Source organism: Camelus ferus, chromosome 12, assembly GCF_009834535.1.
Source record: "Camelus ferus isolate YT-003-E chromosome 12, BCGSAC_Cfer_1.0, whole genome shotgun sequence".
Classification (NCBI taxonomy): Eukaryota; Metazoa; Chordata; class Mammalia; order Artiodactyla; family Camelidae; genus Camelus; species Camelus ferus.
In genome coordinates, this window is record NC_045707.1 from 39,687,357 (window position 1) to 39,711,901 (window position 24,545).

Here is a 24,545-nt window from a genome sequence, read left to right on the forward strand (position 1 = left end):
AAACTGAAGCAGCAGTGGAGGGAAAAACAAAGTCTTGGGACTTGAAGCAGGATGGGAACCCACAGGGGAGCCTTGGAGAGAAGCTATCGGGGTGGAGTACAAGGACCACCCTCTTTGTGGAAAGAAGCAGCGGGGTCTGCTGCAGCGTGTCTGCAGTCTCCCAGTTGAGTCAGAACTGGGGCTCACGAGCTGCGAAGCCCTTAAGTTCTGCTACTTAAGTGGCATAGCCATAGGCGCTTTGTCTTGGAAAGGTAAAGGATCACAAATCGAGATAATAATAACCTCCAAGAGACTGGCCATTCTAAGGACGTGTTCCAACAGCACGAAGTCCCAGGCTGAAAGAAAGCCCTGCCAAAACTGAGTCCCTTTCAACCAGACCCTTCTCTGCATTTGGCGTTGGTCCCCAAGCCCAGGGAATTACCTGCAAACAGTGACCACATATCCTAGTTTGTCAAGTACAACCCTGGTTTATTCCTATCATCCTGGAAGCCCCATTCATCTTAAAAGTGTCCTGGTGTGGACAACAAATTGTTAAGGCCCCATGACTATAAGTCAATGGCATTATGTGCAGGGCAGGGTTACCAATCAGAACACTGAAGTTGACTGCCAGGTGGCCAGCCCTGGAAGTGATGCTATCTGAAGCCCTGGTTCTGTTACTAGGTCACCTTGAGCAAGTCACTTAGTCTCTGTGCATTAACTCCTCTTTGCAGCTCCTTTATGGTACCCAGAAGTAAGGACGTGCAGGTAGAACCAATGCCATTATAACCTTGGATGCTCAATGGCAGAAGGGGTGGGAAAAACTGTGAACCACTGGAAAATGTCAGATCAAAGTAGACTGCAAACTCCTAGAAGGCAGGAACTGGGTCTGTCTGCCTTATTAATCATTGTGTCCCCACTCAGCATAGTATGGGGCACATGGCAGGCCCTGCATAAATATTTGTGCCAGTAAGTTAAAAGGATGAGGGGAGGAGTCCTGGGAAGGACACCGAGCTGGACCTTGGGAACCTGAGTTTAACGCTGGTTCTGCTTCTGCTAAGCAAGCCACTTAGCCCCTGTAGTCAGCTTGATATGGACTCCTTCCAGCCCTCTGATTCTCTAGCAAAGACTTTATCAACAGGATAATCCACTTCTAAAGCCTCAAGAATTAACTGGTGTTGGATCCTTTTTCTAAGAAACAGAAGAATGAAAGGGATAAAGGAATTGATCAGCATCCCTCTGCCACTGCATGTGCCTGCCACCTTCTCTGGCCAGGGGCCATCATTCAGTTAGACTTAATCCAGTACCGCTCAGATCAACAGGATGAGCTCACAGGTGCGGCTGTTGATAAGCCTTTCAGTGTAGTGCATTCTTTCCACTGAGGACACTCACTTCCTACCTGCTGTTTTAGGTGAAAACAAACAACAACAACAAAAACCGAGCCTTTTGGTGCCAGAGACAGAAAGGGAGTTTTTCGACCAAATTGTGACTATGACCTTGAACTCTGTAAATTCACCTCCCTTTGTTCCATTTTACTTGCAAGGTCTTTGTGAGTCTGTTGCTCCCTCTGCTTTGATTTCTATCTAGTTCAGTAATGAAGTCATAAACTGGGGCTTGTAGTCAGCAGCCACGGTCTTTGCAGGGATGGGATGGTTCAGTACTGAAATTTCGCTTCAGGGAGAAGCAAAGATACACTGGAAAGAAACATGGCATTCCCAAACTACTCTTCTAGTAATCTGTTGAGAAGTCCTTTGTTATCATTTTTAAAATACCTGAATCAAATTAGAATCTATATGCTCAGAGAGGCCATATAACCTCAGAATCTTAATGATTTCCTAGGGGAGCAACACTACTTCTTTGGCTTTAAAATTGTGAGTGTGAGTTCAGAAGAGAGGAATACTACTTTTTCTGCAATAACTAGGTTTCAGGAACCTTGAATGTGAATCATATTTGTAAAATAACATCCTATTTTAAAAGCACTGGGAGATCTGGCTTTTTAAATGGAAACCTGTAGCAAATCTTTTAATAAAATCGATCTGTAGTGTAAGAGATTACCTTCTGACTTATCTCCTCGATACCTAAATTTTTAATCCCAAGTATTCTGAATGAAAGATATCCTTGTAGGTGCCTGAAGGTATTCTAGAAAGGGATGATCCATGTGAACCTCTAAATCATTTAGGAAACGTTTCTGAGTGTCAAAAGCAGCATGACCTGGGATCGCTGAGTTAGAAAGTTGGTGCTTACCAAAATGTCTATCTTCAGGCCTCATTCCAGTACCATTAAGTCAGAATGTTTGGAATGAGCTTCTGGAATCTGTGTGCTTAACAAGCTCCATGCGTAATTCTTATGTATACTAAAGTTTGGGAATCCCACTCTAAGAGATTCAGACTCCCAATTCTGTATAATCCATACTGGTCTACATGAGGTCATAGGCAGTCTTGCCTCATTGCCAAGATGGTGGCATGACCTCAGGGTGCTGGAAGAAAGCTTGTGGCCAGTTCCACTATTTGAGTTTCTAATGAAAAAACAAAACAAAACAAAACCCATAATTAGCTATCCTTTTCAGTTTAAGTTTGTTATTTTTGGGAGAGGAAACACATTAAATGGTTTCAGTCATTTATACCCTAGTGTGAAGGAATACAAAATCTCCTTCCTCAAGAAGAATGTGAGAGAATTGAAGTCTAATGGTATACAAGGAGAGGGTTATTGTGGAGACAGATGAAAGCTACAGAAAGGAAAGTCTGGAGTGCCTAAAACTAACTTTTATTCCTTTTAAGTTTAGCTTAGACCTGGCCCAGAACGGCCTATGTTAGGCTTCGTTTTCTGGATGGTTTTAGAGTTGTAGGACACTTAAGACAGTGATTTTGCTGTTGGGAAATATTAGAAGAGCCCAGACAAATCAAGCCCACCATTTAGATCTGGGGTTGCAAGTAGATTTTATTTCCTGTGCCCAGTCTGATTGACTGGCCTTATAGCTGCTTGGAACTCTACTGAAGAGATCGGAGCCACATCTAGGCTTAGTTCCAGAGTACTGTGATTGATTAATGATGTCTGCCTTGGTTGTGGAAGGGAAGGTGGTGATACATGTGCTACTTATTTGTCATCCCTAGTTTAGAAAAGACTATATGGACACAGACTGAAGGAGTGATGCTGATAGGACACAATTAGAGTAAGTAGGGTACAATACCTCTGAAGAAAGGAGATAATCGAGAGTGCCATCCTTCATATTATTCAGTGCTTCATTACTTGGAACAAAAATGGTGTGTGGGCCACCAACAGCATCCTCATCTAAGACATGTCCCACATTGGTTTCCTGCATTGGAGAAATGAAAATTTCTATCTGAAGCTATCTGAAGTAACATATATATAATCAGTACCTCTGCCTGCCAGTTTTATAAAGGCTTAGACATAAAACATTTTTCAGGAACAGTACATACCTCTAACAAAGATCTGAACTTGCTGTATCTTGGTTGTAGCATTGTCATTATGGTTTGCTAAAAAGAGATACTTTGCTTAAAAATCATTAAAAAAACATGGTTTAGGAAATAAACATGCTAATATTAAAAGACTGATGACTGAGTTTACACGTATGTGTAGAGAGCAATAAAAGGAACTGGTGGACCACAAGACATTGTACAGAAGTTTCCTGCCATTATTTAAACAGTAGCTGAGATCTGCATGTTCTGATATAGTCTTTGGCCCTCAAACAGAGCAGACGGAATGAACTTTCTTGCAGTGAGGACTGCCCTCTTCCATAAAGCATGAGGGAGAAATTTTCTTGACAACTAGGCACTGGTCTGAGTTGTCAGGTGTGGCTATAAAAGAGGTCACGTCATCAACATCCTTCCTAACCCTACTGCATGCTTTTCTTTCTCTGTGCAGAGGTGCCCAGAATTCTACTGAAAACAGAAATTATCCTGTCTTCCCTATGGTTGGAGACCTAGGACAAATGAAAGACGAGCACATAGTGCCAGCATGTGTTTTCTTCTTGGGCGTGACTCTCTGTGGGGGACAGAGGAGGATGGATTTGAGTTGACCGCATTTTCACTGAAATATCTCACCTCAGTATTGCTCTCAAATGTGGGTGCCACCCTGTCCATGGCTCTGTCGAGAATGTGCAGGAGCCCGTTGGAAGCGACTATGTTCCCCTGTATAATTTTTACCTTCTTTTTGCCTCCATAGAGTTTAAGCTTTAGTTGATTGTCCTAAAACACCAAGGAAAAACAAAACCAAGTTAATGTGTGCCCTTGAAAAATGGAGCACTGGCTTAGAAGTCCTGAATCCTTGGGTTCTGCCATGTATTGGCCATGTAATCTTAGATAAGTCACTTAACCTAAAACAGGGACAATGATACTATCTGCTCAATTGAGTTCACAGGCCTTTCATTACAATCAAATGAGATAACAGATGAAATCACTACCGACTATCAGTGATTGCTAAATGTGAATCAGGCATAAGTCTCTCCCAATAGACTGCAAGCTACAGAAAGGCCAAACACTATTCAATTTATTGTAAATTTATCACCTACTTCAGTGTTTTATACAGAAAAGTCACACAATAGAAAATATTTGTTGAATAAACAGATAAATGAATGAATGCATGTCCTTGTAAGAAAGGAAGCCACCTCTTCCTCTGTCCATCTATTCATCCTCACACACAGTACAACACAGTGGTTAAGGATACAGGCTTTGGGATCAGGCAGACCTGCTTTTTTTTTTTTTTTTAACTTTTTTTTTTTTATTGATTTATAATTTTACAATGTCGTGTCAAATTCCAGTGTAGAGCACAATTTTTCAGTTATACATGAACATGTATATATATTCATTGTCACATTTTTTTCTCTGTGAGCTACTACAAGATCTTGTATATATTTCCCTGTGCTATACAGTATAATATTGTTTATCTATTCTACAATTTTGAAATCCCAGTCTATCTCTTCCCACCCCCTGCCCCCTTGGCAATCACAAGTTTATATTCTATGTCTGTGAGTCTATTTCTGTTTTGTATTTATGCTTTTTTTTTTTTTTCAGATTCCACATATGAGCGATCTCATATGGTATTTTTCTTTCTCTTTCTGGCTTATTTCACTTAGAATGACATTCTCCAAGAGCATCCACGTTGCTGCAAATGGCGTTATGTTGTCGGTTTTTATGGCTGAGTAGTATTCCATTGTATAAATATACCACATCTTCTTTATCCAGTCGTCTGTTGATGGACATTTAGGCCATTTCCATGTCTTGGCTATTGTAAATAGTGCTGCTATGAACATTGGGGTGCAGGTGTCATCCTGAAGTAGGGTTCCTTCTGAATGTATGCCCAGGAGCGGGATTCCTGGGTCATATGGTAAGTCTATTCCTAGTCTTTTGAGGAATCTCCATACTGTTTTCCACAGTGGCTGAACCAAACTGCATTCCCACCAGCAGTGAAGGAGGGTTCCCTTTTCTCCATAGCCTCTCCAGCAGGCAGATCTGCTTTTGAATCCTGGCTCTGGTCCTTACTTTGTGACCTCTGTTTTCCCACAGGAAAAACCTTCACGAGTTGTTGTGAGCTTTATATACTATAAATGCAGATTTACCCCAGTACTTTGCACGTGGTAAGTACTCATTAATCTATCAACTACTGATATTTGGTGAAATGCAACAGTATAGCCCTCCCACTCTCTCCCATTCTGTTGATTATGTGCCCTTCAGCCCCGTAAAGTCTTAAAAAGAGTTAATTTGAGGAAGAAGAGGAAGACAGTTTTATTTAAAAACAAAACAGAATTCATGGCATTAGGAGAGATGGAATGTTGAGTTGGGGAGGATGCATAAACAATCCATTTCCTTTCCTACAAGGAGTGCTGATGTGGCTTTTGTGCTGATGCTTCCAGGAAACAGGTTTACTGTAAAATTCCTCTTTCCTGCTGGCTGGCAGCTGAATGATGGTTGCCTTGAAAACTAATTCAGACTGTAGCAGAATCACTTTATAATCCCCCTTCCGTAACAGTCCGCCCCCGCCTACCTGACCCTGTCCCATGTTGCTCTCTCCACTTTTCCCTACATAGGCAAGTGCTCTGACAAAGGAGCAAAGAAGTGCTTCATAACCTTTCACAACCCGCGACACCAAGAGAGAGCCTGCTGTGGCCACTGACTCATGGGAGGGAAAGTCAGAAACCCTTACCTTATCACCACTGAAGATTTCCCCTGCCTTTCCAGTCAAGGTGTAGAATGTGTCTGTGTTACTCATTTGCTCAGTGTTCATCTGCCCAGCAATTATGTGGAGTTTCACAAAGTACTGAGCAGCTTCGTTATCCATCAACAGCTCTTTAATCTGAGAAAAGAAAGCTGGTTCCTTCTGTGTCTGCCATCATTTGACAGGGAAAATGAGGTTCGTGATTCATGACTTGTTCAGCATCAAAGACATCAAAGCTAGTACATCCTAAGTTGAGTTTGGGCTCTTTGGGACACAGATGGCTTTCCTGGAGCACAGATGACAAGGCCTTAAAGTGGGCAGAAATCTGGGGAGTGGGACATGAGGCACAGTGTACTCGCAAACCACGGGAGGTGCTCTAGCAGGGGACAGGTCATCCTGGGGAGAGCAGAACGCTGGGACCAGGAGGACTAAGGAAGGTAGCGGGTGCTGAGGAATCAATCATCTCAAGCCCAGGAAGCAGATGGGAATGAAATATGAAGTTACGTGAAAAGAGCCGGTAGAGTGGACCGATGGAGTTTTGAATAGCAAAATTAAGATTTTTGAAATCCATCAGACCAAATCTACATTGTGTCAATATTCTATTGTCATCAACAGAAACTTTTTTTTAACTCTGTGTAAATTCAATCTGTATATTAATCAAGAGACCACAGGCAAGGTGTCCAGCCCAGAAGCCTTCAATACTTATCAGTTCTCCTTCTTAACAGGAGAGATGTGAATGCATCTCTGAAGATTAATGACAGATTAGTCTTGGACAGATGAATGGTAGTGGCCTATTAGGGTGAGACAGTCTGAAACTTACTGGGTGTTAATTTAATGCAGCAAAAATTATGATCACAAAATATCTTGGATTTAGATAAACCAATTACATACAAAGCAATGTGTCTACCACCTACATTAAACTAAATCTAATTATTGCACTGATACCATCATGATGGGACACCTCCACTGGGCATATGTATTTCATTTCTATTGGCTGACATTATCTTGGACAATATCTGCTCACAATGAAGACTACTGAGGCTAAGACTACTAAACCCGTGAGGGGTAGTGACCGGAAGGGGACCCTGGGGGTGTTGTAAGGAGCTAGAAATGGTCTTGCCAGATACACAAGTACATGCACTTTGTGACAGTTCATTGAGTTGTGGACTTACAGTCTGTATACTATCTGTAAGGATGTTATATTTTGCTAAAAAACATTTACAAAAATTTGCCATCCTTATCATCAGTAGGTTTATTTTTAATGGGAGTTTCCCACTTTAAATAAAGAGGATACTGTCTACTAAGGTTTTTTATTTTTTGCATTAGTCCCTATTCATAAAATAAATAATGTTATTTTAAATACTTACATTGAATCCTTTCAGTCCCTTGTCTGTTGGCAACAGCATGGTAAACGTTCCCAGGTTACTTAGTGGCCAGGCATATACTTTGTCTTAGGAGTCAAAATACACAAAGAAAGAAAACACCAAATCGGTCAGTGGTACATGAGGAGCAAAATCAAGCAATGGCCCTTGTGGTCCATTTAGATCCTCTGACTCCCAAGCTTCTCTGTTGTAACTGCTATGTGCAAGCCTCAGCAAACAGGGAAGCTAAGAACATGAGGCACCATGACATATGGCCCCCAAACATCCCTCACAACTGTGTGATTTCCCCCTGCAGCCACAGTCTTAGCTCAAAGATACCCTGGGATGAGAGGTTCCGTGAGGGTCATGTGACAAAATCCTCAGACAGTCCCTGCCCCTGTGCCCAACTTTCCAAGCTGTCACCACCTCCGTGAGCAAAGATGCAGCCTTTGCTCCATCGAAGGCCAGAAGAGCCTCACGCTTGGTTTAACACTCTGCTGTGGCCTTTATGAAATGCTTAATCATTTCTGAACAAAGGACTCTTGCCTTTTTCATTTTGCAATGGGCCCTGCAAGTTTTGTAGCTGGTCTTGTTTCCATGCCCCTTGTGAGGATGAGACAGCTGGATGGGCTCTGTGCTATCACACAAGAGGCAATGTATCCCAGCATCTCATAAATTAGGCAGATGAAAGGGTGACTGGAATTTGTCTAGGGAAACCTTCGAGGGTCCAGCCTGTGAAGGACATTGTCACCCCTGTCTGCTCTCACTTGCTATTTTAACAGCACGTAGAAGAAGGCAGGAGAGCCCTGAGGCATGCCAGTAATGCCTGATCCCCTGCGGGGTGTCTTGCAAAGAGCAGGACATCTGTGTTGGATACACATTAAGATTTATGCTGAAAACACAGCACTGACCCATGCAGAGCACTTCTCTGCCCAGAACCCTATCCTCAGCTGTTGCACTGGTGGATCTCTTGGCACTAAGTCCTGTCTCCTTGGAACAGCTGCCTGTCCTTTTCCTCCCATCTGCACGGCCCCTTCTCAAAGGGCTGATCCCCAGAGACAAAACTTGCCTAGCCTGCACACCCCTTTCTGAATGATTGTGTCTTGCTGATGCCCTTGCCTGTAAGAGGGCAGCCCTCTCTGTGGAAGTCTGCACCCGTGGCTGCATACCCAGGAGCGAGATGAAAGAGGTCAACCTTCCTTGCCATTTTCCTCTGGGTTCAGTGTTTAATTCTCTGAGTCGCTCCATGATGTTTCCGTAACACGTTGAGCCATCGCCTGTGTAACCTTTCCTGCAAGTGCATCTACAGAGAGAGTGAGAGCACATTTTCAGGGTCTCAAAGCCATACAGAATGTTGAGATCACACAGTCCAAATCCCTCATTGTGCAGATGGGAAAAACGCTGCCCAGAGCGGAATGGAACAAGGCCAGGAGAGGAGAGGCACAAACCCAGTGAACATGCCCAGTGCAGTGCCCGACACAGAGCAGCCCCAAAGAAATGGATATTCAATAAATGACATGTGTATATGTGAACACTGGATATCTCCATATGCTCTTTGTCTCAGTACTTTTTCAAAGTATGAGCAAGAGACCATGTATATCAGAAGCCCTCGGAGCACTTACTGCACATGTTCGGTCTCGGCTCCCACTGCAGAACCACTGAGTCAGCATAAACTGCTGCAGCCAGCCTCAAGCAAAGATTCAGAGCCATGGATCTGCTTGGAAGATTCCTCCCCTTCCTTCCTGAGATCTCTGCTTAACTGTCCCCTCTTTAGGGAAACCTTCCTTGATTTTCCACCCTCTCCAACACTAGATCGGGCCCCCCTTGGTGTGCTTGTAGCTCACGGGACCCTGTAGCTCTTCTCTGCAGCACCGGTCCCGGTTGTAATTTTATCCCAACCTGTGTGGTTATTTGATTAAGAGTTGCTTCCCCATCTAATTTGAGAAGTATGAGGACAAGGGCTGTGTGTGTATTCATTCATTCTTATAACCTCAAGATCTGGTACAGGGCTTGGTCCACAGTAGCTACTTAATAGTTGTAAAATAAGTAGTAACTGAGTTAAAAGAACTATACAAACAATGAAAACAACAGAATCCTATGTAATAGTTTAGGTTCATAAAAGACAAAGAGTGTTAAAGAGGTAGTTAAGATGCACTAGCAGTGATGTGCTGGTAGATGTTAAAGAATCAGGGGGGAAAAATAGCCCTAATTTGCAGTATTTGCCAACTTCCATGGCTCATATTCCCACCTTGGCCAATTACAAACTACCATGACACTAATCAGTCGACGAAATTCCTGAAAATTTAATCATTAACTCTTACGAATCGGTAAGCCCTGGCGCCTGTCAAACCACAGCTACCTGGAAAAGACTGGTTGACAGCTGGCTGAAACTGGCAAGATGCTTAGGAAGGTGACATTCACCAGCACCCTGGAGATAAGTGAAGAACCAAACATGAGACAGGAGGAAAGCATTTCAGAGAGGAGAGATGAAGGGATGCTGTGGTCATGCATACTACAAGCAGGGCTCATGTTTAGGAGAAGATTCCAAAGAACAATTCTACACTCACTAATTCACTTGTGTTTCTAAACCAGTCCCATTGCAAACAGATATATTTTCAACAAGTTGGTTGAACAAATGTTTTAGGGTCTCCTCACCCCTTGCTTGGATCGCTGCGATGACTCCCTAACTGGTTTTTCTGCCCTTAGTTTTCCTCCCCTCAGATCAGTCTATCACACAAGCCCTGAATGGTCTCTCCCAAAGAGAAATCTGACGTGTGCTTAAGACTCTCAGGAATCCCTTTTGTCTACAGGATACAGTGTAAGGGCTTAGCATACGTGCAAGGCTTCAAAGTGGGGGGTTCTCACTTATGTCTCCTTCCTTGCAAATTCCAGCAACACCAAACTGATTTTTTCTAGATTGCTGTGCACTCCTCTGGCCATGTGACCTGCTCTAGGCAGCCTTATTTGACCTCCTCACTCAACCCCGACAGGAGCATTCTGTCGGCACCTCCACCACAACCCTTCTCACCAAAATGACCTCCTGATGTGTTGTCCCTTCTGCTCGCTGGGAAGCTCTCGTAGAACCTGTATCTCATCTTATTTCTCATTCTATCCCACCCAGCACTTGGGTCAGTGCCTCATTGTTGAGTTGATTATTTTCTAAATACCTGCTTAATTCTAGGAACTGAGCTACATAAGAGGCCTATAAAAAGGATGATAACAGATACTCTTCACTTTTAGCATCTCACATACTGGAGAAAGACCTGAAACAAATAATTTATGGCAACATGATAAGGCCACTTAACCTCTTTGAATTCCAGTCTCCTCATCTATGAAATGGGTTTACCAATACCTTTAGGGTTGTTGTTGGAAGAGACAATGCATGAAAAACAGCTGGCACAGTGACAGACACATAGAAAAAGCTCAACACTTGGCAGATGATGATGATGATGGAGACGGTGATGGTAACAACAACGGTAATAAGGAGGGGCTGGGATGGAGCAGGACATGTCCATAAACAGATGATTTACATTCCATAGGAAGCACCGTGACAGAAGATTGAACAGGATGAGAGGGGGTATGGAGGGACTAACTCTGCCTGGAGAAGTATGGAACAGGTTCTAGGAGAAAGTGACATTTACGCTAATTATAGAAGGATGCATGTAAGTTTCCCAGAAAGACCAATGATTGGGAGATCATTTACGGGTTCAGCTTTCAAGGCTTTTACAGAGCAGTTGCTCTCAACCAGGGGCAATTTTGCCCCCTAGGGGACACTGGGCAACGTCTGGAGACATTTTTGGTTGTCACGGTTGGGGTGAAGGTGCTACTGGAATCTAGTGGGTAGAGGCCAGGCATGCTGCTGACCATCCTACAATGCACAGGAGAGATCCTACAACAAAGAGTGATCTGGCCCCAAAGGCCAACCACGCCGGGACTGAGAAACCTTGTTATAAGGAATCACTACAGTAGATCCAACCATGAAGCAATAGCTTACTTAATGCAATCAAATAACAGTTTCCTACTTAAACATCAACCTCCTCTATAAGTACTGTGCTCAAGACAGTGTATTTAAGAAGGCAAAGAGGGAGGCTGGTAATCCTTGGAAGTGATATAATAGTCATTGTTGGAAATCAATCCAACTCTAAATTATGTAAGTTTCATTTGAAGTTAACAGCAAGACAATTAACTTTTATACGTTACTTTTTATGTCTCTCTCTAAAAGTTCCCTAAGTTGTTATGAAGACAATGATCTGTTTTGTGTAAAGAGACTTGACTTGTCTTTCCTAACGATACAGGAGAATTGTATTTTAATGGCCTCAGTGCTGAATGGAATATACGAGACATACATTTTGTTGTTATTGTTGTTTTTCAACAATTTTTTTTTCTTTTTGTTTTTTTAAATGGAGGTACTGGGGATTGAACCCAGGACTTTGTGCATGCTAAGCATGTGCTCTACCACTGAGCTATACCCTTCCCCCTAATTAAAAAATCTTTTTTTAAATTTGAAATCTTGGTCCAAAGTCTGAGACTTGGTGAGACCATTTTCCGACTTGGCTGGGCTAAGGCAGACGCACAGCGCGTAACAGCAGAATAGGTTCTTTGTAGATGCTGTGACAAGGAAAGCGGCATTGAGATGGAAGCCTTGATTTGGGAGCCAAAAGACTTGGGTTCCAGCCTTGGTCCACCCACTAATAAAAACGTAACACATCTGTAGAGCACTTTCAGGAACATTCTCTGATGAGTCCTCACCACAGCAGTATGAAGTAGACTTCACTGTACTCGTTTGAATCATGAAGAAACTGAGGCCAGAGGGATGGAGTCACTTTCTCAAGGTCATGAATCTGACAGATACCTGTACTAAGACTCAAACCCAAGTCTTTAAACTCTGAATACCATCTTCCCACCATGCAAGCTGCCTCTGCCTCAGGAATTGTCACATAAATATTTTCACTCATGGTAAATCCCTTCTTTTGAAACCTGGAATCCAGGAAACACCGCCTAGTATGCATTCACTTTCCCCAGGTCTTGTTTTGCACCACTAACAAGCAGTATGTCATAGATGAGGAAACAGGCATATACATTACAGAGGTCAAACCCCTGTAATCATAACAGACATTTGTTTTCCCAGCGACAGTGGTTTCCTTTCCCCATGCTCTGGCCACTTAACACCATGCTTTCAGGCAAGGTCAATTATAAAGGAAGCAATTATTGAATGATTCATTGATTCTACAAAGATGTATAGAGTTCCCCCTACTTTGTTCCTTGCACTGTGCTATGTGGGGGTGAGGAAGGTTGCAAGGCTGAATAAGATGCATTTCCTGCCCTTCAAGAACTTTCAGCATTGACTGGCCGCCACTTGGAAGGATGGTGGTGGAACTGCAAAGACTTACTTGGTTTGGCCTGGTGCAATGGTGGTGCAGCCTGCATTCCTGTGACAGGGGTTGTGAGATTCACAGACGTCGGTCATACTGCACCCCACCCCAGGTACGAAGTTGCGGTAATGTTCCTTGCACTCGCAGTGTGACTTCAGCAGATAGGAAGGGAAAAAGAGGGCTCTTGTTAGTCAGCCTGACATTCTTCTTAAACTCGCATCTTTATTCTGCCACAAAAAATTAACTTGGGGAGATCTAAAGTGATCTAAAATTAAAATTTGTGAACTTATCTAGAATTGGAAATCATGTTTACATCTTGTCTGTTTGGAAACTCATATACCTTATTGGTAGTCCACCTTTTCAGTTTTCTTGTTTGCTGACCTGGGGCCTCCCTGGCACCACACCTCCTGATTCTAGAATGTCTACATGTGAGAGAAGACTGAGGTCCAGATGGGAGGTATTATTTCTCCAGAAGAGTGATTTTCAACCGTGATGCTTAATGGACACTGAGCAGTGTCTGGAGACACTTTTGATTGTCATGATAGGAGAGGGGGACAGTGCCACGAGAGGCCAGGGATGCTGCTAAACATCCTATAACATACAGAACACCCCCTACAACAAAGAATAATCGATCAGGTCTAACGTGTTAATCACGTCAGGTTAAGGAACCCTCTTTTGATAATGAATGCACTGCTTTTGTGTGAACAGTGGAGGCTTTCTAGGACTTAAAAATATGCCCTGCGACCTATTTTTTTAAGGGACAAAGTATATTTTTTACCTCACTCCCAAGGTCCTGGGACCTCATTTCATGGTGTAACATGACTTTTCCCATAAGGGACCTCACTTAGAGGATGGGAAGGCAGCCCTTTGAATTTCTTTCAAACCTGCCTCAGAAATTAATAGGAGAAATGTCATATGATGTACTGTTTTTCTTGGAGACGAGATCAGGTGGATTCTCTGCAGTGAACTCCAGGAGCGTTCCCATGGGTGCTGACTAGACTACCAGGGACCCATGACTCTGTCTGGTCAAGTGCTGAAGACTTTCCTCCTCCCAAGGCAGCAGCAGCCTTCTGCACGGATGTATTTCCCTCCGCTGGACACTTGACAAGCAGTTATGGATGCAGTTGGGACTCATGGAATTTTTGGTGGGTGAGTGAGATACTGGGGGAGAGGGCTCTTTCACCTGGACTCCACAGCAAAGGTCTCCTGATCAGGCTGAATTTTACCGGTCAAGGTCATGATGTGATTTAAAGAATCACATGTGTCTCACTCCAGAATATCTTCACTGCTCTGAATAAATCTGTCCGTGCTGCCTGGCATCTTATCTCCCCTTTGGGACAGAGTATTTTTGGTTCTAAGGCACCCTTAGCTCACCTGTCCAGGCCCATCATATCTGCACACTGTAGACGCTGTAGGGCAGTTCCCGAAGTTCACCTGGCAGGGGTCCACGGGTAAGCACACTTGGCCGTCCCCGCGGTAGCCTTCTTGGCATGTGCAGCTGTGCCGATTTGGTCCCAGGTATGTGCACCGAGCGTGAGGGTGGCAGATATTTTGCAAACATGGATTGATGGCTTGAGAAGCAATGACCAAAAAAAAGGGCAATTATCACACTCAGGGAAGGAGAACCTACTGTGAAGGGACTGCAAATTATAGCCCATCAAAGCCACAAAGGCAATTCAAGTTTCAGGAGAGAGAGAAAGAAACACTGTGTCTTACCCTACCTGATCACCCACACCTACCAGACTTGTACACAGCCATCAGAAATTATAACCACAAATACTGGGTTGAGATATTATTATGTCTTGCTATGTATGGATTTAAATATAAAACAGCATGAGAGAAAGCACTGATGTTTATAGAATTTATGTGTCCTGGATCCTGTTCTAAGCATTTGCCACACATGAACTCAGTAAATCCTCACTCCTCTAAGGTAGTTACCACTATTATCCCCATTTCATAAATGGAAGCAAAGGCAAGTTAAAGAATTTGTCCAAGATCATGTAGTTAATAACCAGCAGATCTGGGATTTACTCCCAGGCAGTCTGGCTCCAATATCATGTTCACAACCAATACACAACCTCCTGAAGTGAATGAATGTGAAAGGGAGGAAGGAAGGAATTACATCTCACCTTAACATTGATTTGGGTGATATAAAACAAAAATGTGTAAAAACCTACATACATGCTCTGATAACCAGAGAAACTGACATTTATTGAAGAGCCACCACATGATGAGCACTTTGTTTAGAAATTTTTATAGATTTCATTCAGCTTCATGGAGAGAAACAGACATGGTCATTGTGTTAATATTAGGAAGCTTGTGAGTTTTGTTTTGTTTTGTTTTTTTTCTGTTGAGTAATCTAAGTATTTTAATGAATAAACCAGCAGGATCTAAGGTGTACTCACGCTCGCAGTATCTGCCATCACTTTTGTAATCGGGGAGGCATTTGCATTCTAGTTTCGTTTCATCTTCGCTGGAAGGGGAGCATCTGGAATTTTCTGGGCAGAGCAAGGTTGCACATTCAGGGATGGCTGCAAAGGAAGATGGTGGAGGTAACTGCATTAGTAGAACAACCAGTTCTACAAAACTCAACAAACGTAGTATTTCCTATTATTAAAAAAGTAAAAAGTTTCACTGTAACAATTCAACAAATACAGACTGGGTAAAGCAAAAATTAGCTGTCTTTTTATTCTCACTCTCCCATCCCACTCTCAAAATAACCAGTGTCAACAACCAATATAATACATTTATGTACAAGATCTTTTTTTTTAACACAAAATGGAATCCAGTTAAAATCTGTAGGAACTTGATTTAATTTAACAATATTATTATGGAGGTATTTATGGATGTACTTTAATCTCTAATAACCACTATATTTTATAATATAGATGGGGCTTAAGATGGCTGTTAAAAACTGTAGTGTCTGACGTATTAGCCAACTTGCAAAGCCAACAAGCTGGGCTGAAACAATGTCACAGGCGCTGCTAGGAGATACGAGATGCCTGGGTCAGAGGTAAAGGAGAGTTCATCACTCACATCAGGAGCAGTGGCCAGAGGGCTGGCACTTTTGTACCAGTTCCTCCAGCTCCAGCTCCCTGGGCGCAATGTAAAGAGGGCCAGATTGAGACCTGAGCAGGCAGCGGAGGTCATTGCAGAAGAGGAGCCCCAGGTATAGGGAAACTAAGGGTTTTCTTTTTCTTTTTTTAAAAAATAATAGGCTATATATTAGTTAGGGCCCAGGCAAGAGACGAAACCACACAGTTATTTGAATTTGAACAGGGAGAGTTCTAGTGTAAAGAATCATGAACAGCGATTTGGAATGACAGGGAATTGGCCCCTGTGAGTTAAAAAAAATTCTAAAGAATGAAGGAACAGAAGAAAAATAAAGAGCAACCACTACCCTAGGGTTAAGATAAGAGTCAGTCCTCCTCCCTCTAGAGCTGAGATCCAGATGTCACTGGAAAGGACAGGGTCTTGGTCACTATATGGTGGCGAAGTTGCTGAAGGGTTCAGTGGTGAGACTTGCTGAAAATCTTTCCTCTCGGACTCAAGGGAGGATCATCCACATGGAGGTGCCAAACCTTAGGACTTCCACTTGGTGGGAAGCTGGTGTCAGCCAGGAACACCCGCACCAGATTGTTACACGAGTAAGAAGTACACCTCTGCTGTGTTAAGCCAGAGATTCCCCAAATTCTCAGGTAATTTAAGTGTCTCAATTTTTTTTTCAAGATGCCCCAGTCCAAAAGAAATTATCTACTAGGTCCATTTATTTAGTCGTTAGAACCAAAGAATCCAGTAACTATGTCATGATACCCTAGTAGCCATTTGAAAAGTAATGGGATTAGTAGAAACGTACTTTATTTCATTCTTGAACAACCACATTTACTTATTAAGGGGAACTGTGAGCTTGCTGGAGGCTTCACAACTTCTTAAACCTTGGAATCAGATTGGAAACCACCACCCTTGGTCCAGTCAAAATTATTTTTGTACCTGAATTGCTTTTCATCACAGCAACCACTGGAAATGCAGCTTTGTAAAGATATGTCATCGAAAAAAAAAAAGTGCTACCTAATGTTGAAATTGTGTACTAACTCGTTAGCATTTTGTACCATATTCTACAGATGTATCACTGTTTCCCTCAAATATTTAAAATATCCCATAGCAGCCCTGTGAGGTCAATGAGGGTACTTTGGGATATCTTAGGGCAGTTTTGGAACAACAGTGTTCAGTCCTTGGATTTTTGTGTTGATTTCTTTCAGCAGCTAGCATTCTTCCAACTAGAACAGGATATACCACTCTTTACTCAACACCTCTTACTGATGGACATTCAAGTTGTTCCCAGCTTGTTTTGTTCTTACAGACAATACTATCAAGAATTTCTCTGTACATATATTCTTACCTACTCCAGGTAAATTCCTATAATTGGGGCTGCAGCAGCAAATGCTGAGCCTCCCTTAACATTTAATAGATACATTTCCCTCACAGGTTATAGCAATTCATATCCCCATGGACAGGACTGTAATTTTTCTCACTTACAGACAGATATTATCTAGCTTTTCAATCTGTGTAACTAGCAGGCAAAAAACCACAACCAAACCAAAACTTCCCAAACTCCAAAATGCTACTTCATTATGGTTTTAATTTGCTTTCCTGTGATTCCTCGTGGGGTTAAGCACCTTTTCTATGCTTGGTGGTGGCAGTCTTCATTTCTTCTCCTGAGAATTAGCTGCTCCTTGGCCAATTTTAAAAGTGGGTTCATGGACTTTATATTATTATAAAAACATTTCTGCCATGTGGATTGCCAAGTATTTTTGTCCCAGTCTACTGGTTATCTTTTGACTCAACAGAATTATTTTGTCTTTTGGAGGCAAATTTATCCATGTTCTCCATTAGGCTGGCTTCTGGCTTCTGAGTGGGTCTCCTATCTTATTAAGAAGTTTTTTGTTTTGTTTTGCTCCTGAATCCATTTGGCGGTGACAGGAGTGGCCGGGGAATGAGGCTGACTGAGGTCTGAAGAGGTTGTCCTCTCCACCTGAGTTTCATTCTGCTGTTGATCCAGATTGGTGTTTGCATGTCTGTCTCCTTTTTCATTCACCCTCCTTACTACCACTACTCATAGCTCCTCAGTGACTTTGAATAAAGTGAGTCTGAATTTGTGAAATTTGAACCTTGTGTAATCCCTTCACTTTACAGACCAGGAGGATAAATTAGGCTACTGTTACAGGCAGAATGTCCAATTTCTTAACAGTGAAGCTCCAATTCACCCTTCCGCACCTGCTCTGTGATAATGTGCAGGACTCTGAACATTTCTCCTTTATAGTGATGTTACGGTTGGCCAGTAGAGGGTGTTGGAGGGCCGCTGCAGGAGGAAGGGGAGCCTCTTCCTGGCTCTGTTGTGCTTCTGCTGTGTTTGCTACTGCTGCTGCATGGTCTGTCAGTGGTGTGGGTGTGTGAGGACACAGTGATGTTTTGCCAAACCTGTGCACTTAAGAGTGCACAGTCCATTAGTAACCTTGCATCCTTGGCCTGGACCCAGTGTCCTCCTTCCAACAGCCCTCCCCATACACAGACACTGTAGGTTCCAGATTTAGCATCCACAGTGCCCCAGCTCCCTCTGTGCTCTTGCCCCTCAGCATCAGCTAATCTGTGCCCTAGAGGGTTGTAGCCTGCCTGCTAGGTCACTGTGCCCCCTTGGTGACTTGGACAAACCAACAAACCTCTCCTCTATTAAGTGGGCTGCCACACCACCTTTCTCCAACAAGATCTGAACCCAGCCTTGGGGGCAGCCATCCCCTTCCAACTTTGTCTGTCCTTTGTTATGCTCCACTGGCCCCAAACTTCACTTGGCATTTTTATAACCGCTCTCCTATCATAGCTTACTAATTCTTTACATTAAACTTCTCTTGTTGCAATCACCCTGTGGTTTCTATCTCTTGATTGAACTCAGTGTGATAGACCGTGTGAGGAAAGCCAATGAACTGAGTCCCAGCTCTCCCATTTACTATTTTGTGGACTTTGGTGAGTCATTTTGCCTTGCTGAGCCTCCATTTCCTGTTAATATGCTGTTTTTGAGACCTGTAATTGAGAACATACCTCATCTCCCTTACCAGGTGGCTAACTCATTGCAGTGACAACTGGTTTCCCAGCCCCAATGTCTTCCTCTCCATCATGCCCTCGTACTGCCACCAGCTTGACCTTTCTAAAATATAACTGAAGCCATGTCACTGCATTGTTCCCAAATCTTCTGTGACTTTCAGTCCTCTATATTATCCTTTCTTCCCCTCGCTTCTCCCCTTCCCCCTCCTCTCTGTTCCCCCCTTCTCCTTTCAATTTTTGCAAAGCTTCCAGCAAAACATCTGATGGCACCTCACCCATGTACAGCCCCAGTATGTGAATACACAACTGAAATGCATACAAGTGCACTGGTTGAGTGCGGCATTAAGGAAACTAGAAGTACTCACGTTTGTCACAATTGGGGCCGGTGTATGCAGAGTAGCACTCACAGGTCCCGTCACCATCAATTCCACTGCGGCACACGCCATGCACACAGGTGCACACTGTAGACAGAAAATGGGGCTTCTTCATTACCTGATATAAACGTCTTCTGAAGATTCTGGAAGGACACTGTTTTCAGGCAGTGTTTACTGAGATTCTGCGTGATGAAGGGGGAAGATTATGGGCTTGAAGTCCTAGAGACCCTAGTTTGAATCTTGGCTTCTGTTTCCTTTTATGAGCTTCAATTCATTTATCTATAATGAATAATGATGCCTATCCCTTGGGATTTCTATACAGTTACATGCGATAATGTATATAAGGCACACTAGGCGTATCGCATGCGCTGAGGTTCCTCTGATCAGTAATGGCATCAAGATGATCTTCCCCTCAAATGTCTCAGAGACTCCCAATGGCTAACCAAATGAAATCTAAATTCCTCTGTTTGGCGAACAAAGCCCTCTCCAACGTTACAATGAAAAATAGCTCCAGTCCTCACTTAAATAACTGAATTCAAGTGGATTTGCAATTTTCATCCTCCCTTCAGAAACTGATCTGCTGTTGTTTCTATGTTAACAAAGCACTTCGACAGCCACCTGTGGCTGTAGCTTTTGAAACAGTCAAGTTCCAAATGTGCTCAGCAGAGAAGGCTCAATTTAACTCGACTGAAAAATATCTACCCAGCCCCTACCTAATGGCAGGCACTGGATTAGGTATACAAATGAGTTATTCACGATACCTAAATTCAAGTTGCTTACAGTGTAGTGGGGCAGCCAGATTCTAAGAGATACAATGACCGTGGGTGTCCTAAGTGTTGTCATGCAACCAAGGAAGAGGCTGAGGGAGTGGGAGCAGGCAGTCGACTGTGGCTAGGCCCCTGTTCCCAGCTTAGATGCTAACTGCAAGGGCTATCCTCCCGCTAAGCTTCCCTCCCAGGCACGAGCCTCTCCCTGTGTCCTGTCTTCCAGCACAGCCTCTGTACTGGATTAACTGATCTGGCATGGAGAGCTTCTGGGAGCCTCTGAAATACATTGCAGGGCCACCAAGCACTGCCAAGAAAGTGTCCTTGGGAAGGAGACGTGAGTGGCAGAGGGATTCCCAAATGTCATTTAAAGAGCCCCGGGTATTTGTTGAAGCAGCCTCAGCAAATCTCCAGAGATATGTGAAACTTGGGATGTATGACTTCAAAGTGGCCAAAGCCAGGTCCATCCAGGTCAGAGGGACAGAGCATAAAGCCCCCTGTGCCGTGCCCCTTGGCAGAGTGAGCTGCCCTCTCTCGTGCTCATGTAGCATCCTATGTGTGCTGTGCACACTGGATCATATTTGTCACCCAGTTTCCAGCTCCTTGGGGTGGGGACCTAATCTCTCCCCTTTGGATGCCCATTACCCATCTAATGCATGGTGGATGGATGCCCACCAGGGGCTGAAGGGTGCAGTGGTTGGGTGACCAGGTTCTGAAGTCAGACACTTGGGGTCAAATCCTGCCTCTGTCCCCGTAATGGCTGCGTGACCTTGAGTAACCTCTCTGCTTCTTCACCCATAAAACGAGGAACCCAGCTTGCAGAATTGTCCCAAGGAGATTCTACATGCCAAGCCTCGTGCACTGCCTGGTGCCCAGGAGGAACTCAGCAAAAGCTAGCTACTGTTATTAACAAGACATGATTGTGGGATTGATTTGGGGTCATGTTTGAGAAAATGGGCTTTGCCTTTTGCCCTCTCTGGGTGCGAGGCACCAAGTGGGCCAGGGCCTTGGCAGCTGAGATGAACCATTGGCCTTGGCCAATGCAGCACTAAATCATCTCTAAAGGAATCAAGAGTCAGGTGGGAGAATGCTCCAGCAGCAGGTTAAAGTCAGTGTTAAAAATAACTGCAACCCATAGTGTTGTCCTACTTACAGAATTGCCACCACGAACAACCAGAGCCTTCCTGGGTGAAACAACACTGGCACCCAGTGGATGCCCGGCTGAAAAGGCTTCCAAGTTCCCCTAGTTTTTGCCAATGGGAAGTGACCAGCCATCACTGAGCCATCATTCCTTCACAGGTGAATGAACGTTCACTTAACTTTTATCCTCGCTTAATACTTGCTTCCCTTGAGTGCTTTTGACTTGCTGCTAGGAGTTTTGCTATGAGTCAGACCCACAAGGAATACTATTATTCCTGTTTTATAGATGAAGAGGGCTTAGAGATGTTAATAGCTTGCCCCAGGTCACACAGCAACTGGGCTTGGTTTAAAACTCAGGCCAGTCTGACTTGAAGCCTGCTCTCTCTTAGCCACTGTGTTCTACAGCTGTGCTATCCAATACGGTAGCCACTAGCCACGTGGGGCTATTTAAGTTTAAAGTAAGTAACAAACTAAAATTTAAAATTCAGTTTCTCATTTGGACAAGCCACATTTCAGATGCTCAGTGGCCACATGTACATAGTGGCTGCCATGTTACATGGTGCACTATAGGACATTCCATCATCTCACAAAGTTCTGTTGGAGCCTAGAACTGGGAACTTTTTCTCCCAAGCCTCAGTTTAGGTCTCCAATTTTCTTAACTTAAAAATTTAGGTTTCCAAAACATCTCTCGGCCTTTCACTTGCCCTTTCTCCATGGCACAAACAAATGTGAAGGGAGGCCACTTTATTTAGAAATGTTTGGAATTTCCAAGTACATCTGTGCTCATTGGCAACCAACATCAGTTTCTTGGGGGCAACACGAGCTCATCTTTCTAAATTTTCATCTGCAATTACCTGCAGATTCTTTCTTAGTAAGTAAGCAATGTTGGATGCTATCTTCCCTCCCCATTTCAATATTTATTTAAAATGTGACTTAAATTCTAGTATTACGGTAGGGAAGGGCCAATATGAGAGAGATGTTCTTTATGAACAATTAATTATATTTTAGTTTACTGTCCTTTAACACAATGTATAATGTTAAAAACACTTAGAATACTAACATTTGTTTTAAATTTGCTTTTGCTAACACTCTTTTGAAATAATCTTTCATAAAGTGGTGAATGAAGAAAAACCTAAGATTGGGGGATACTAAGGAATAACAAGTATTAATAATAACAATAATAATTGCTAACATTCGTTGTGCACTGATTACCTCATTAGGTCTTCATAGTAATTCTAAAGGAGGCAGTATTATTTCTGTTATTACAGATGAAGACAGACAGAGCGTGTGCTCAGTAAACTTAGGGTTCCCACAATCTGTAGCAGCCCTGTGGCTGAAACCCAGTCTGAGTGTAGAGCTGGAGCTCTAACCACGTCTACACAGTGCCTCCCAATACCATGCTTCTAGGTTAGGACGATAGGGCTGGAGTGAATTAGATCATTCACTCATTCACTCATGTATTCATCCAGCCAACAAAAGTGTAGTGTGCGTCTACCGTGCAGGCAGCACTGTGGCAGGTACTGGAGATAAAGAGGCATAACAGCATCTGCCATCAAGGACCCCATGGATTAGAATGAGATAATGTCTTTGCTGTTATGGGTGAAACCTATTACAGAGTGTGCAAACTTAGGTGGGTAGGATGTCTGTGTGTGCGTGTTTTTCTTGCAAAAAATATTTGAATCAATGCAGCGCCTACCAAATGTGATTCTTCCATGAAAGCCAGATCTGAAGTGGTGCTGGAGAAAGGACACCTCACCTACCCTTTTTGGGAGACTGTGTATCTGGCAGACACTGTCCCCATCATGTCCATGTTCTCAAGCCCCTACCAATCCCATGCATTCAGCTACTTCCAGTAGCCTGTAAACACTTCATAGGAAGGCTGCTTCGCTTAGGTGCTCATTGGGGACTGGAAGTACCAGGAAATGAACAACTCCCTGGGATGACTGCATGTGTTAGTTTCCCATTGCTGCAGTAACAAATTGCCACAAACCTAGCATCTTAAAACAACACCAATTTTGGTCTTACATTTCTAGAGGTCAGAAATCCAACATTACTTTACCAAGACCAAGGTGCTGGTGGCTGTGTTCATTACTGGACGGAGAATCCCTTTTACTGCCTCTTCTGACCTCTAGAAGCTGACTATGTTGCTTTTCTTGTGGCCTCCTTCCATCTTCAAAGCCAGTAAGGACTTCCATCTTTCTCCCATCTCATCACTCTGACACTGCATCTTCTGCCTCTGCCTAATGCCTTCACATTTAAGGACCTTTGAGTTTACATTGGGTCACTTGGATAATCCTGGGTACTCTCCTTATTGGAAGGTCAGATGATTAGCAAACTTAATTCCACCTGTTACTTTAATTCTCTCTTGCCATGGAAGGCAACATATTCCTAGGTCCATGGGAGTAGAATGTGGACATTTTGTGGGCCATTATTCTGCCACGGCTCCCTCTCCCCTCAGGTAAGATAACCCCATGGTGAGTGTTCTACATGGGCTCCAGAGTTCCCCAGGGGATTAAGCTCGGTCATCCACATGGTTTCTGGCTTGATAATACACCCTTTACTTCTTCTGTGCCATTTTCTTACTGTTTCCCTGGGTCACCTCTCAAACTTGCTATTTGTACTAGAATCCTTGTTTCAGGGTCTACTTCTGAGTTGAACTAAAAACAAAAATCTGGATAAGCCTGTGTCAGGTTGGTTGGTTTGTTTAATCTGCAAAATGGAACCAAAAACCTCTGATCACCTCAGGTACTTACTTGTGAATTCCCAAAAGGCAAGGACAGATTAGAATGTGGTGGGACCTGTTGGGGAAGGAGAGGCCCCTGGGGAGAAGATCAGTGCTGAGACCAGGGTTTGGAAGGACATGAGGGAGAAGCTGAACAGTTAAGGAACGGGTGGATGTTGGGAGCCTGGAGAGAGGGAATTCCACACCCCTGAGTTTGCCAGACAGCATTTCTGGTAAGTGTGAAAACCACAGAAAGGCTATTTCTCCTTTCAAAGACTGCATTTTACCAGATTTGTTGTCAGCTCTTTGCTTTGCCTGTGTAGATTTGTTACATGTAAATGTTTCATGCTTTTCCCCTCAAAGAACTTTCTTTCTGGGGTCTTGAGCTATATAAACCATGTCTGACTTTCAACCTTTACAAATCCATTTGATTACACAAAAATCAGACATACCTGCTGAACAGCTGGGTCCAAATAAGTTGTCATCAGCACAGGCTTCACAGGCTGTTCCACCAAACCCCTCCTGCGGAATACCCAGGGATATGACATTAGACCCAGGTGATATCCGCT

At 43.4% G+C, this 24,545-nt stretch overlaps 1 protein-coding gene across 1 annotated transcript in view; it reads right to left on the reverse strand.

The window, feature by feature from the left end:
- The window catches only part of STAB2 (stabilin 2), a 134,188-nt gene that overhangs the window by 90,857 nt on the left and 18,786 nt on the right, over positions 1-24,545 (reverse strand). Inside the window, 11 exon segments of the mRNA XM_032493456.1 lie at positions 3,164-3,289; positions 3,414-3,470; positions 4,038-4,181; positions 6,136-6,285; positions 7,515-7,597; positions 8,678-8,811; positions 12,899-13,032; positions 14,255-14,451; positions 15,286-15,411; positions 19,342-19,437; positions 24,429-24,498. Of these exon segments, the coding sequence (XP_032349347.1) occupies positions 3,164-3,289; positions 3,414-3,470; positions 4,038-4,181; positions 6,136-6,285; positions 7,515-7,597; positions 8,678-8,811; positions 12,899-13,032; positions 14,255-14,451; positions 15,286-15,411; positions 19,342-19,437; positions 24,429-24,498 (1,317 nt within the window).